This window comes from Emys orbicularis, chromosome 9 (genome assembly GCF_028017835.1).
Source record: "Emys orbicularis isolate rEmyOrb1 chromosome 9, rEmyOrb1.hap1, whole genome shotgun sequence".
Lineage (NCBI taxonomy): Eukaryota > Metazoa > Chordata > Testudines > Emydidae > Emys > Emys orbicularis.
The window spans coordinates 57,159,130-57,173,399 of record NC_088691.1 but is presented as its reverse complement, the minus strand read 5'-3'; the positions used below and the strand labels follow the sequence as shown (position 1 = coordinate 57,173,399).

Sequence of the window (14,270 nt, the reverse complement as noted above, 5' to 3'; positions counted from 1 at the left end):
TCACCTATTTTACCTCCCTTAGAAGATAGTGATTTCATGGTAGTGGGGTCTAGAAGAACCTCATACCCTCTTCTTGTTCCTTCAGAGAGTTGGTGCTTTTTCCTAGCTTTTTTCCATTGTCTCCGCCTCTACCGTTTTCCTTGCCTGCATCAGCTGCTGTAATACCATGTGACACCTCCCCTCCTGCCCCAGCAATTATAGAGTAGCAGCATTAGGTTTTTAGGGTTAAGTTGGTGCAGGGGGAACAGCTGAAGACATCTCTAGTGTGTGTCTTTACACACTTTCTAGCTGGTTTTGTGCCTGTGCCATACACTCTCTTACTCCTTGATTGCCCTCTTCCACTGATGGGCAGTGTTCATTCAGTGCCTTAACTTATCAAGCAGCTGAGCCTGCTCTTCATCCATGGTGACCTAGTATATGATAGATGTTAAACAGCTCTTGTCCCCTGTTTACTTGTCTGTCCCCCTCCCTGCTATCATAACTGTTGATGGCAGACTTTGTACACCTCATTATGAGTAATGTAAAAGTGTTTCCCGAATACTGTGGTCCCCACTTGAGTTCTGAGAGACCATGGCTCAGTTTTTTGTTGCAATGGTATAGGTGTCTCTTTGGTTATCAGCCACAATCAGCATAAAGAAGTCCCACCTATTATTTTTTAGTTTAGAATGTTTCCCATCATCAACTGTTTAATCAAATCATATACTCTATTTTAAAATTGTGACCCATGGCTCATTGACTATTATCAACATTAGAAGACTTCCATCTTGCAAAATAAATGAGATGCTTATCCCCAGAGAGTGTTACCCTGCTGAAAATGTTATCTTGCTGGAGTTCTGAAATAAGACAGAATGCTTCTGTTCTCAACAAACTTGTTAGATTGAATAAATACCTCAAGCACAGTTTTGGTTTTTTAATTAATTTGCCTTTGAGCAGCTAACTATTTATCCTAGTTTAACACTAGAAAACAATGCATGTAGACCGGGGCTCTAGCAGTATTTGTTCTGTCTCCACCAGCTAAGGGAAGGCCTGTTGATTTCTGAATTTGTACTCACACAGTTGTGTGAAGTACATTCTCAGTTATAAAATTACTTTCTGAAAAGATTGTTCTGAAAAGTCATTTGCATTTATAAATCTTTTAAAGAGTATCTGATACGTTTTCTTTTTTTCTTGACAGTCTGTGGTGGACGACTGGATTGAATCATATAAACAAGACAGGGATATAGCACTTCTGGATTTAATCAACTTCTTTATCCAGTGTTCAGGATGTCGAGGTACAGTGGAAAAAAGTGATTTAAAATAAATCTAAACTAAGTGACAGTCATACAATGTATATTTCAGTGTGAGTGCTTCTAAACATGCAGGAGACCTTGGGTCAACACTCCTCATGCATGGTTTAGTCAGGCAGTTGTAGTATTTTGTGTACTTCATGGAATAATTCCAGTTAAAGTTTGTTTGTCGAGAGCCGTCTCTCTCTCTTTCCCCGTCCCCATTCTAAAGAGTACAAATCCTCACAGAGATTGGTATGACTCCATCAACTAGCAAAAAAGGAGACAGGAGTTATTAATCAAGGTAGGTATATATTTATATATCCCTGATTCCCCATTTCTATTACCTCCCAAATCTTTTTTTTCGTAACCAGAAGCCCTGTGTGCAGGTGTACCTTAACTTTTTCCTTTTTTTCTTCCCTCTAGGAATTAAGTTTTGAAAATTGAAGAGAGAGGATTTTTTCTTAGGCTTCAACTGCCTTCCCATTAACCCCAAAGACCACTCATTTGGGGATAGGGCACCAATCCTGTCTGTCTCAAATTCCCTTTCGAGCTATCAGGGATAAGGCAATTATCCTGCCCCACCCTCAGACTTTCTCCATTGGTGTGGGAGTGGCAGCCCTTGTAGGATCTCACCTGCCACCCCATCTTCTTTGTGAGCATACACTAGGTCAGTGGTTCTCAACCAGGGGTCCGGGGCCCCCTAGTGGGCCGCGAGCAGGTTTCAAGGGGACCGCCAAGCATGGCTGGTGTAAGACTCGCTAGGGCCCAGGACAGAGAGCCTAAGCCCCACCGCACGGGACTGCACCCTGGGGCCCCGAGCCCTACCACCTGGGGCTGAAGCCAAAGCCTGAGCAACTTAGCTTTGCAGTGCCCCCTGTTGCGTGGGATCCTGGGCAATTGCCTTGCTTGCTATCCCCTAACGCCGGCCCTGGCTTTTATATGCAGAAACACAGTGTTGTGGCACTGCTGGGCTGTGGAGTTTTTATAGCATGTTGTGGGGGCCTCAAAGTTGAGAACCCCTGTGCTAGGTGTCTTTGTTCTTTCACTTGTCCAAAATAAATAAATATAAAAAATGTCCAGCTCTATTCACCTGAAGAGACTGTATGCATTGAAATCCCCTTCAAATCCCTGTCAGTTCTTGCTCTACTTCCACAGTAGATAGCAGCAGGAGAGAGTGGGTTACCCTTTGTAGGCTCTGGAGGACTCCAAGGACTCAGGATCTCACTTTCTGCTTGTTTTGGCTGGAATGGAATAGTTAAACCAATGATACTTAGACTGAGGCTTGAGAACCGCAAGTGGCTCTTTAATGTGTCGCTTGCGGCTCTTTGCAGCACAGAATATTAAAACACTGTGTGATTTAATTATTAACCAATCTAAGTTATTAACCAATTGTAGTTGATAAAATAATAATACTTGGTCAGTCATTTTGCGGTGAGAATAATATATATAAAAATAGTAAATGGAAAAATGAATTCACACCACTGTGGCTCTTTTGAGTAACGTTGATTGCTAATTTGGCTCCTGAACCACTGAGGTCTGTTTGAATGTAATGGTACTTTTTTCAAGCCGTTTTAGAGACCGTTTTAGGTGCAGTCCCCATGTTCTCTCAACAGTCAGAGGCATCAGGCCAACAGCATTCCCTTTCTACTCCTAAGCAGCTTGCCTCAGCAGACCTTTTGGCAGCATGGGAGAGGAAACTTCTATTACAGACTGTACAGTGGGGTTCTCCCAGGATTTGGGGCTTTCTTTTCCGTGGTTGTTAGGGTTGAGGGTTCAGAACCACTCTGTGTCAATGGCTCTAGTACTTCTGACTGAGGAGATTCCTCAGAATGTTTTCAAAACTTGTTGGGCAGCTTGCTTCAAAGTGGTTATATTCTGTCTGTTTGATCTCTTCCTCCCTCCCTCCCAATTTCCATTTGCTGATGTGTCCCTGAGCCAGGTGCACTGGCTGCTGCAGAAATCACAGAGGTTATGGAAAGTCACAGAATCCGTGACCTCCGTGACAAACTTGTAGCCTTAGTCATAGATTTTTAAGGCAAGAAAGGACGGTTAATGTTTTATTTTCTGATCTCCTATGTTACACGTGTCGGGGGCTGGACCCATACAGGAGTGCCTCCTACTGGTCAGCGGTGGCTCTGAAATCCTCTAGGTCATGGTGCCCATTTTCCCAATTTCCCAAAAGCATTTTGAAGTATACAGATGAGGTCAAGATCATTCAAGAAGTCTGGTTCTTCAGGACCGGTTTTATTAACTCAGAAGAAAATAATAATTCCTTTTACCCCTATCACGGGGACAGATTCAGTCCTTTCCCAGCCTTTCTGCCTGGGCAAGTTTGATCTCTCTTCCCTGAGGTCTTCATAAAGTCTACTCTGTTGGGCATTAAACTAACTAACACAAAGTCCAGAAATTTAATCAATTCAAAGTCCAGCTGTCTTGGCCTACCATTCGAAGTCAATTTTCATAAATCTTACCAGTCTACTCCCTTTGTCCAGCAGGAATCCAAAGATTCCCTAAACCCTCTTCAGGGTTTCCCCCCCAGGAACCAATCTCTCACCTGTTGGGGGTCTCTCGAGCCTGTACTGGCCCCCAGGCTTGTGTGCCTCAGGGCTCTCCTCTCACTGAGCTTCTAACTCTCTTTATTTCTTCTTTTAGTTCCTCCCCACAGCTGGTATTAATCAGTTCAATTAATCTCCCTTGTTAGGAAGGTACTAAAATCAGATGCCCTCACTCTAGGGCCTAATTAATCAATTTAAGGGGTATGCTGATCCGGCACAGGTGCACTGGCCCTATATTACCCTCAAGAGTCAGTCACCCTGTGACAACATGTGACAAAATTTTGCCCAGTGTTTCTGTACCTAGCCCAGAAACTTGTGGTTGAACTGGAGTATGAACTCCCCAAGAAAACTAAGCTTCATGTCCCTGTGGGGATCTAATCTGTTACTAAATATTCTCACTAGTCCTGGTTTTAAACAAAGGAAAAATTTGGATTCAGCTTTTGAATAGACCTTCTATTAGGCATCTGCTTATTCAAGAAAGTGTGTGAATTCAGAATTGTCAACCCCAGGCATTGAAAAATCATGCCAGGACCCTAAAAATTGAAAATTTAAAAATAATAAATTTTGGATTCTTTCTTTCATTTTGGGTTTTGAGTCATTTTGGTTCATGTGTTCAAGCTTGTTTCCAAAGTTGAATGATCATATGACTCCAGGAGCTGGGAATTTAAGAAAAACACTAAGTATCACAAGACTTGTGATAAAATCATGAATTGAATTGGCAGCATTGTTTCAAGCTCTGCCAGGGGCCTTCTAGCTATAGACAAACTAAGCAGCTGCCTAAAGTGGCAGATTTCTGGGAGAAACTTTTTTTTTTTTTTTTTTAAATGTTCATGGCCTGTACTTCTCCTGCTGCTGCCAATGCTGCTGTCCTGGAGCTATCCCTGTCATGGGCACCCCTGTTGCCTTCAACCGCCATGCTGTCAGCCCTCTGCCCAGATCTCTGCCCACTGTACTATACAGCCCCAACCCACCCTGCATAGAGCTCCACCCATTGTACCTCAGCTTTGCCCGCTATACCATGCAGCCACACACTGGACCGTAGAAGTCTGGCCACTGTACTACATAGCCACGCCCACTGCATGGAGTTCCACCCATTGTACACAGACCCCCGCCCACTGTATATAGCTTCACCCATGGGGGCAGCACACTGAAGTTTTGTCGAGAGTTACAGATTGTCTTGAGGAGTCTTTGAGCTCTGCCCACTAGGGATTCTTAACTGGAATTTCATTCAGAGAAATTGGTGATTAAGCATGTTCCCAAGGTGATTTCCCTTTTCACTTGGCTCAGGAAGCCTCTCTACCTTATGTTGTCCATCCATTCTTGAATGAAAGGAACTTCCATTATCTGTTTTTATCAGGTGTCCCAAAAAAGTCCCAAGTGCTTCCAAGGCTTCGATGGCTCAGTGGGTGTAGATTACATGAAATAATTTTATACTGCCTGAGACACGGAAGCTCTGCCATCTATCAGAGCCTTTCTCTGAAGACCAATGACTGAATCAGATTTGTGGGTTGAGAGAGGAGTTGCAACCCTTTGGAACCGAATGAAAGCATCTATCTGTGGTTTTTTTAAGGATCTTTTCATATCAGACTTCACAAGTCAGCTTTGGTGGATGCTGTTAGTAGTTTTGTTTAAATTATTGATTAACTAGACATTAGATAACTTGGCTCCATCAATTTATTAAATCAGCACAAGCATAGAGGTTTATACATTACCAGTCTGGAGTGCTGGGGGAGTGGGGCTCATCAGGGGTGTTCTGAGTGCAGGGGGTGAAGCTCAGCGGGAGGGTCTGGGTATATGGGGGTCTGGATGCACAGGGTTTGGGCGGTTGGAGGAGCAGCATAGAGGTTTATACATTACCATTCTGGAGAAGAGTCTTGCAGTAGTTAAATTTTTTAATATGTCCCAAGATATGAGCTCAATTGTGTATTACAAGTAGATGATTCCACTGTATTATTAGACCTTACTTCTTTTCTAATTTAGTTTCATACCCATATTTTAGTGTACAAAGACATCTGTACCAACCATCCCCAGCATAATGTACCAGCCATACCTAGCATACTTCATATTTGGCGAGCCTCGACAAAACATATATCTTGTTTCTGATAGATTTTCTATATACGAAGAACAGAGGGTATGGTTATACAGTTTAACTACTAGTACATTTCCACAATAATGCTTAGCATGAGTACAAGACATACTGGAAATATGATATTGGCTAACAGTCTCTTCGGGAAATGGATCTTGCATTATGAATCCATTTGCCTTTCAAGTTTTCTTTGTGGCTCACTCTGGTTATAGTTGATAACTTGATCTAGGCTAGAAATGTTTGTTCTAGATCAAAGGAGTGGTTAGTGTCCACAATAGCCTTTACAAATGTGCTAAGTGCCTGAAGATAGTTAGCAGTCGACAAACTCATGGTAGAAGTCTAGTGTAGACAAATTCTAAATTTTATACTCCTGAGGGCATTCTGCACCAAAAGATTAAAAAATCTGTGCCAATACATTAAAAATTCTACACACAATATTTTAAAATTGTGCAAAATTCTGCAAATTGTATTTGTCAAATAAATGTGGAGGCTCCAGCATGGCATTGGGGTGCACCGGTCACTGGCTGCACAGAGGTGGGAGATCACTGTGCAGCTCCCTCCCCCTGCCAGGACATGGACTCAGTAGTGAGGCTGCAACCAACCCTGACACAGCGCAAGGACCCGGCCTGCCCCAGAAACGCCCCAAGGCTCTTCCCCTCAGTGTGGGCAGGCAGGCTCAGCAAGGCAGGATCCAAATGTGGAGGGGCTTAAGGTGGGGGCATCCAGAGGGTTCTGTGTGGGGCAATCTGGGTGTGGGTAGCTCAGTGGAGGATCTGGTTGCAGGGAGGATCCAGATGCTTAGGGGCTGTTGGAGGTTCTGGGTGCAACAGTAATGGGACTCTGCAGGGGGGTCCAAGTGAAGATGGTTGGAGCTCAGTGAGGTGGGATCTAGGTGCAAATGGTTGGGGCTCGGGGTGGGGATCCAGGTGCAGGTGGCTCGTCGGGGTAGTCCAGTTGCCGAGGGAGTGGGACTCATCAGGGATGTTCCGAGTGTGGGGGGTCAGGCTCAGTGGGAGGGTCTGGGTATATGGGGGTCTGGATGCATGGGGTTTGGGCAGATGGGGGAACAGCTCCCTGCACAGGGATCCCTCCCCCTGCAACTGAGGAGTGATGGGTGCAGAAAGCGGGGGTGAGGGAGATTGCAGAGCTTCCTGCAGGCGGGGGAGAAATCTGGGGGTGGGTCTGACCCAGCTCCAGATGCCATGCAGCGTAAGAGGAAGTCCCATCTTCCCCAGCCCAGCTGTGACTAGCAGCTGAGCCTGGCGCAGGGTAGGAGCCACCAGCCCCCTAGTCCCGCCCCCTGCCCCACAGTTATTTACCTCTCTGACGGCTGCCCTGAGCACCTGAAACATACTGCTGGGGAGGGTCGCATGACCGCTCTTTTGGCTTCCCTTTGCTGCGCCATCAGAAAGTAATTTTTCTGCAGGGAAGCAAAGAAATCTGCGAGGACATAAATTCTGCGCATGCACAGTGGCACAGAATTCCTCCAGGAGTATGTTACAGTATTACTAAATGGATAGTAAAGGAAGAGTCTTCTCATGTGGCCACGCCCAAAGTCCTGTCTCGATGCAGATATAATATACCTCATCATACTATACTTATCTTTTCCTTTTGAGACTTAAGTGAATCTGAATTTTCTTGTTTTTTTCCATAACATCACATATTTTCTGGTTCATATAATCTAGCTGTTACTAGCAGATGAGATCAATACTTTATTTCTTTAATTCTGAGCATTTTTGCTAGGAAGCCCCAGAAAGATTTGTAAAGGATCATTTGGTAGCAGTTCACTAACAGTTTGTAATATTGGGGTATAAACAGCATCCCAATACTCTTTTTAATAATTGGATACTGTCAAGGCTGAATCCCCACTCTGTCACTCCAAGTGCAGAAGGTGGGGGCCCACAAGGATTCTAAAAATTAATACTTGCCACTCCAGGCTTGTATTACACTCCCAAGGTTGTTACAGCTTTTTTCTGACCGTGGCTTGGTAAACACTGCCACCACCCAAATGCAAAAAAAACCCTTGGACCTAGGAAGGAACACTTGGGAATTTCTCCCGGTGGGGTACCCTCAAGCACTTTCACCCCCCCCAAACCTTTTAGGACACCAAAAATCCAATCCTGATTTTAAAAAAGGTAAATTTTATTAAAAACAAAAAAGGAAGAAAATACATCTGAAACTTAGGCTTTTGCTAGATTTTAAAAGAGCAATTCCATCAATTAAGCATCCAAAATAGCTTTCTTGGAGGTTCATCTTAAAGGTTACAAGCAAACAAAAGCATCTGGGGTTAGCACAGAGGAGTCCACAAGCCAATAAGAAATAAAAGAAATAACCCTAATCGCGTCTGTAGACATCCCCTAATTTTATTTACATATCTGAAGCTTCAGATAAGTAGGTTCGAGGTATGAATTGATAATCTATAATTGTACCTGCCTTAAAGCTGGTTACAGCATTACTGCTCCGTGTCCCTGCAGCCCAGAGAACAACAGATAAAGGGAAAGTTTCTTTCCAAATTTTAAAAAGTTCTACCTTCCCATTGGCTCTTTTGGTCAGGTGCCCACTCCTTTTCTTTTACCTGTGGGCTTGTTAACCCTTTACAGGTAAAGCAAGCAGAGAACAGACCAAGAGGGATTTTATAGCTAACTGGCTGGCTGGGTGTCTATCAAAGGGAGCTACTCCTCCCCCATTCATGTATCACAGACACATTCACCATAATGCATAAAATCACTTCTTATCACAGTTTCTCAAACAAATATCCCCACTCAATCTGTATATCTTTTTTAACTTCGCTAATGTAAGGTAGCAAGTCCACAAGTAGTATCTTAAATAAATTCTTTTATCATACTACAAAAGGAGTTTGTTGATTTTTTGTTGTTGTTGTTGTCACAAATCAAAGCCCATTGCCTGGGTGTAATTTGTCTATCCAAATCCTTTCCACATCATTTTAGAAATTCATGTTTCTTTAAGAAAGTGGTTAACAAAGATTCATATAAATCAGGGGTCTCAAACTCAAATGACCACGAGGGCCACATGAGGACTAATACATTGGCCCGAGGGCCGCATTACTGACACCTCCTGCCCTCGGCCCCACCCCCACTCCACCCCTTCCATGAGGCCCCGCCCCTGCCCCGCCTCTTCCCACCCCTTCCCTGCCCCCATTCCAACCCCTTCCCCGAAATCCCCACCCCAACTCTGCCCCCTCCCTGTAGGAGGGGTGTGGGGTGTGGCAGGGGCTCAGGGCAGGAAGTTGGGGTGTGGGGTGCAGGAGGAGTGAGGGGTACAGCAGGGGGTCAGGGTGCAGGAGGGGTGCAGGGTATGGCGGGGGTTGGGGTGCGGCATGGGGCTCAGGGCAGTAGGTTGGGGTGCAGGAGGGGTGCGGGGTGAGGCAGGGGGTGCAGGGTGTGGCAGGGGGCTCAGGGCAGGGGGTCAGGGTGCAGGAGGGGTGCAGGGTACGGCAGGGGGTTGGGGTGCAGGAGGGGTGCGGCATGGGGCTCAGGGCATTGGGTTGGGGGGCAGGGGGTTCAGGGCAGGGGGGTCGGTGCAGGAGGGGTGCAGGGTATGGCAGGGGGTCGGGGTGCGGCATGGGGCTCAGGGCAGTGGGTTGGGATGCAGGAGGGGTTCAGGGGGCAGGATCTGGCCTGGCGCGTACCAGAGGCAGGGCAGGCTCCCTCCCTGCCCCTGCCCCTGCCCCTGCCCCGCTCCGGGAAGAGGCTGGAACGTGGGGAAAGGGGGGCAGAGGGGCTGTGTGTTGCTTCAGGCACCCCCCCAGCAGCTCCCATTGGCCGCGGTTCCCCATTCCCGGCCAATTGGAGCTGCTAGGGGCGTTGCCTGAAGCAACACACAGCCCCTCTGCCCCCCCTTCCCCACGTTCCAGCCTCTTCCCGGAGTGGCGTGGGGGCAGGGCAGGCAGGCAGGGAGCCTGCCCTGCCCCAGGTGCAGGTCTGGCCGGAGCCGCTCTAGGTAAACACTGGGGGAGGGTGGGGGGGGCTGCGAGGGGCTCGCGGGCCACAGAAAATAGCCCCGTGGGCCGCGTGTTTGAGACCCCTGATATAAATTACAGTAATACTAGTCTGCTTGGGCTCGTAGGGCTCAGGCTGCAGGTCTAGAAATAGCAGTGTAGATGTTCCTGCTCAGGCTGGAACCTGGGCTCTGAAGCCCAGCAAAGGGGGAGCGAGGGTCTGCAACCGAAGTGGGAATGTGTACATAGCTATTTTTAGACCCGCAGCCCAAGTCAATTGACCGAGGCTGAGACTCTGTGCTCTGGGTTTTCCTTTGCAAAATAGACATACCCGTGTTGACTAAAATTATTGCCTGTCCATAAGACCCTAGATGTACAGCCTTTTAGTTTGCCCTTTCTGAAAAGGCAGCAAAGCACAGAGCTGGACATATAAATTGAATAGACAGCTGCCAAAAATGGCATGATGCTCAAAGAACTGTCTTATATCAGACTCTCTCACACCCACTTTCCTATCCAGAGGATCCTTTTATCTTATGTTAAACAATAGGAATTTCTTTCTTTTAGGAGGAAAACATAATCATGAAATCTACTTTAGGGAATGAAAACCATGAACACTCCACTCTGATTTTCAATGTGAAGTGGCCTATAAAAGGAATTCTCCAATTCTTGGAGATCTGCTCGAAGACATCTGCCATTATAGGAAGAATCTTGTTTTAATGTAGCCAGCCTGCTGTACTGTTAAGGTGATCCAAATCACCTGAATCCATGACAATAAACAGCCAATACTTGTTAAAATCAGTGCCAAGTGGTCATGTTTTTTGCAGCAGGTACCGAGTCCCAGCACTGCTGACAAGATCATATTTGATTTTCATAAGTCTCTGACTTATACATGTCTTCCTCTCCCACTTGTATGGAGGATCCTAAAGAAGACTGCTTGTCATGAGACTCCTCTAGTCCTCATGGTCCTGGGCTGTACAAGGTGGGATTTTTACATGGATCTGCTGATGCTCTCCCAAGAGATAAGAATCCATCTGCTTTAGGTCAAGTCCTCCTTCAGCAAGGCTCAGTAGTGCCTCCAAACTCAGGTGCCCCAAGTCTCTTCGCTTGGTTTGTGAGAGGAACTACTGAAGTGTGTCATGACAAAATCAGGAAAGCCAAGGCAAAGAATGTTAGAGACAACAAGAAGAGGTTCATCAAACATGTTAGACAAAAAAGAAAGATCAGGGATGGTGTGGGTCTGTTTCTCAATGTAGAATGTGAGCTGGTAACGGAAGATGATAGGAAGGTAGAGCTGCTCAATGCCTACTTTACTTCAGTTTTCTCACAAAAAATATGTGACAAGACGATTAGCAAAGTTACCATAGAGAATAAAGGGGAAGGGGTGTAGATCGGGATAAGTAAAGAACCCACCAGAGATCTTCTGACCAATTTGAATGAATTCAAGTCTACGGAGCCTGATGCTATTCACCCCAGGGTACTGAAGGAATTAGATGAAGAAATCTCAGACCCACTGGCAATAATGTTTGCCAACTCATGGATGACAGGAGAGGTCCCGGAATACTGGAGAAAGGCTAATGTAGTGCCCATCTTTAAAAAGGGGAAAAAGGAGCTGGGGAACTATAGACCAGTCAGTCTGACTTTGATACCTGAGAAATTACTAGAGCAATGTATAAAACATTCAATTTGTGAATACCTGGAGGATGAAGGGGTAATTACTAGCAGTCAGCATGGATTTACTAAGAACAAATCATGCCAAACCAGCTTGATTTCCTTCTTTGACAGGATAACTGGTTTGGTGGATGGGGGAATGCGGTGGACATAATATATTGGACTTCAGCTAGGCTTTTGATGCAGTTCCACATGGCATTCTGATAAATAAGCTGAAGAAATGTGTGCTTAGCATCAGTACCATTAAGGGGATACATAATTGATTAAACAACTGCAGACAAAGAGTAACTCTTAATGGAATGATGTCAGATTGGATGGCGGTCTCAAGTGGGGTTCCACAGGGATCTGTTCTGGGTCCAGTGTTATTTAACAACTTTATTTATGACCTGGATGTAGGAATAGAGAGCATATTGATCACATTTGCAAATGACACAAAGGAAAGGGGGCGTTGCCAACACTTTGGAGGAGAGAGCTAAAATTCAGAGGGATCTTGATAAATTGGAGGACTGGGCTATAGACAAAATGAAATTCAACAAAGACAAATAGGTACTACACTTAGGGAAGAAAAAACATGCACAAATACAGAATGGGGGATAACTGGCTTAGCACAACCTCAACATGAGTCAGCAATGTGATGCTGTTGCGCAAAAACAAACAAACAAAAAAACCCACCACAACAACCCCCCCCCCCCCCAAATAAACAACCGCACAAAAAACAACCATGCAGTTTTAGGTTGAATTAACAAAGGTATAGCATACAAGTCATGGGAGGAGAAAGTACCACTCTACTCAGTGCTGTTTAGGCCAACGGTTCTCAAACTTCATTGCACTGCGACCCCTTTCTAACAACAAAAATTACTGCATGACCCCAAGGTGGGGAGCCAAAGCCTGAGCTAACCTGAGCCCCAGGTGGGGCCAAAGCAGAAGCCCAAGGAATTCAGTCCCAGTCACGGGACGTGTAACTAGAGCCCCCCTGGCCAGGGCTGAAGCCGAAGCCCGAGCTCCACTGCCCAGGCCTGAAGCCCTTGAGTTTCAGCCCCAGACCCCACCAAGTCTAATGCTAGCCCTGGCAACCCCATTAAAATGGAGTCACAACACACTTTGAGGTCCCGACCCACTGTTTGAGAACTGCTGGTTTAGGCCTCAGCTGGAGGTACTGTGTCTAGTTTTGGTCACTGCTATATAGAAAGCATGTAGAGAAACTGGAAAGGATCCAGAGGCGACTGACAAAAATGATCAAAAGGATGGAATGCAAGCCATATGAGCAAAGGCTGAAGTAACTGGGTATGTTTACTTTGGAAAAGAGGAGATTAAGAGGGGATATGATAGCGTTCTTCAAATACTTGAAAAGCTTCCATAAAAAAGATGGAGAGAAGTTCTCTTGCCACAGAGGGCAGGACAACAGGTATTTTCATTTTTCCATTTAGTACTGGGTGCAAACAACCATCTGGTTACATACCAATCTGTTATGGGTTAATTGGTCGGTTTGCAAAGTTTCTTTGTTGTGGAGGAAATGGGAGGACTTGGGATATTTGTACCTACAGTAGAACCTCAGAGTTATGAACACCCTGGGAATGGAGGTTGTTCATAACTCTGAACGAAACATCATGGTTCTTTCAAAAGTTCACAACTGAACACTGGCTTAATACAGCTTTGAAACTTTGCTATGCAGAAGAAAATTGCTGCTTTTAACCATAGAATCATAGAATATCAGGGTTGGAAGGGACCTCATGAGGTCATCTAGTCCAACCCCTTGCTCAAAGCAGGACCAATCCCCAACTAAATCATCCCAGCCAGGGCTTTGTCAAGCCTGACCTTAAAAACCTCTAAGGAAGGAGATTCCACCACATCCCTAGGTAACCCATTCCAGTTCTTCACCACCCTCCCAGTGAAAAAGTTTTTCCTAATATCCAACCTAAACCTCCCCCACTGCAACTTGAGACCATTACTCCTTGTTCTGTCATCTGGTACCACTGAGAACAGTCTAGATCCATCCTCTTTGGAACCCCCTTTCAGGTAGTTGAAAGCAGCTATCAAATCCCTCCTCATTCTTCTCTTCTGCAGACTAAACAATTCCAGTTCCCTCAGCCTCTCCTCATAAGTCACGTCTCCAGCCCCCCAATCATTTTTGTTGCCCTCTGCTGGACTCTTTCCAATTTTTCCACATCCTTCTTGTAGTGTGGGGCCCAAAACTGGACACAGTACTCCAGATGATGCCTCACTAATGTCGAATAGAGGGGAACGATCACGTCCCTCGATCTGCTGGCAATGCCACTACTTATACAGCCCAAAATGCCGTTAGCCTTCTTGGCAACAAGAGCACACGATCGACTCTCATCCAGCTTCTTGTCCACTGTAACCCCTATGTCCTTTTCTGCAGAACTGCTGCCTAGCCATTTGGTCCCTAGTCTGTAGCAGTGCATGGGATTCTTCCGTCGTAAGTGCAGGACTCTGCACTTGTCCTTGTTGAACCTCATCAGATTTCTTTTGGCCCAATCCTCTAATTTGTCTAGGTCCCTCTGTATCCTATTCCTACCCTCCAGCGTATCTACCACTCCTCCCAGTTTAGTGTCATCTGCAGACTTGCTGAGGGTGCAGTCCACGCCATCCTCCAGATAATTAATGAAGATATTGAACAAAACCAGCCCCAGGACCAACCCTTGGGGCACTCCGCTTGATGCCAGCTGCCAACTAGACATGGAGCCATTGATCACTATCCGTTGAGCCCGACGATC

At 45.8% G+C, this 14,270-nt stretch overlaps 1 protein-coding gene across 1 annotated transcript in view; it reads left to right on the top strand.

Annotated features, from left to right (window-relative positions):
• STAG1 (STAG1 cohesin complex component) overlaps positions 1-14,270 on the top strand; it is a 393,382-nt gene that overhangs the window by 97,639 nt on the left and 281,473 nt on the right. The window contains exon 6 of the mRNA XM_065411120.1: positions 1,175-1,271. Coding sequence (XP_065267192.1) covers positions 1,175-1,271 — 97 coding nt within the window. The remainder of the gene's footprint in view (positions 1-1,174; positions 1,272-14,270) is intronic.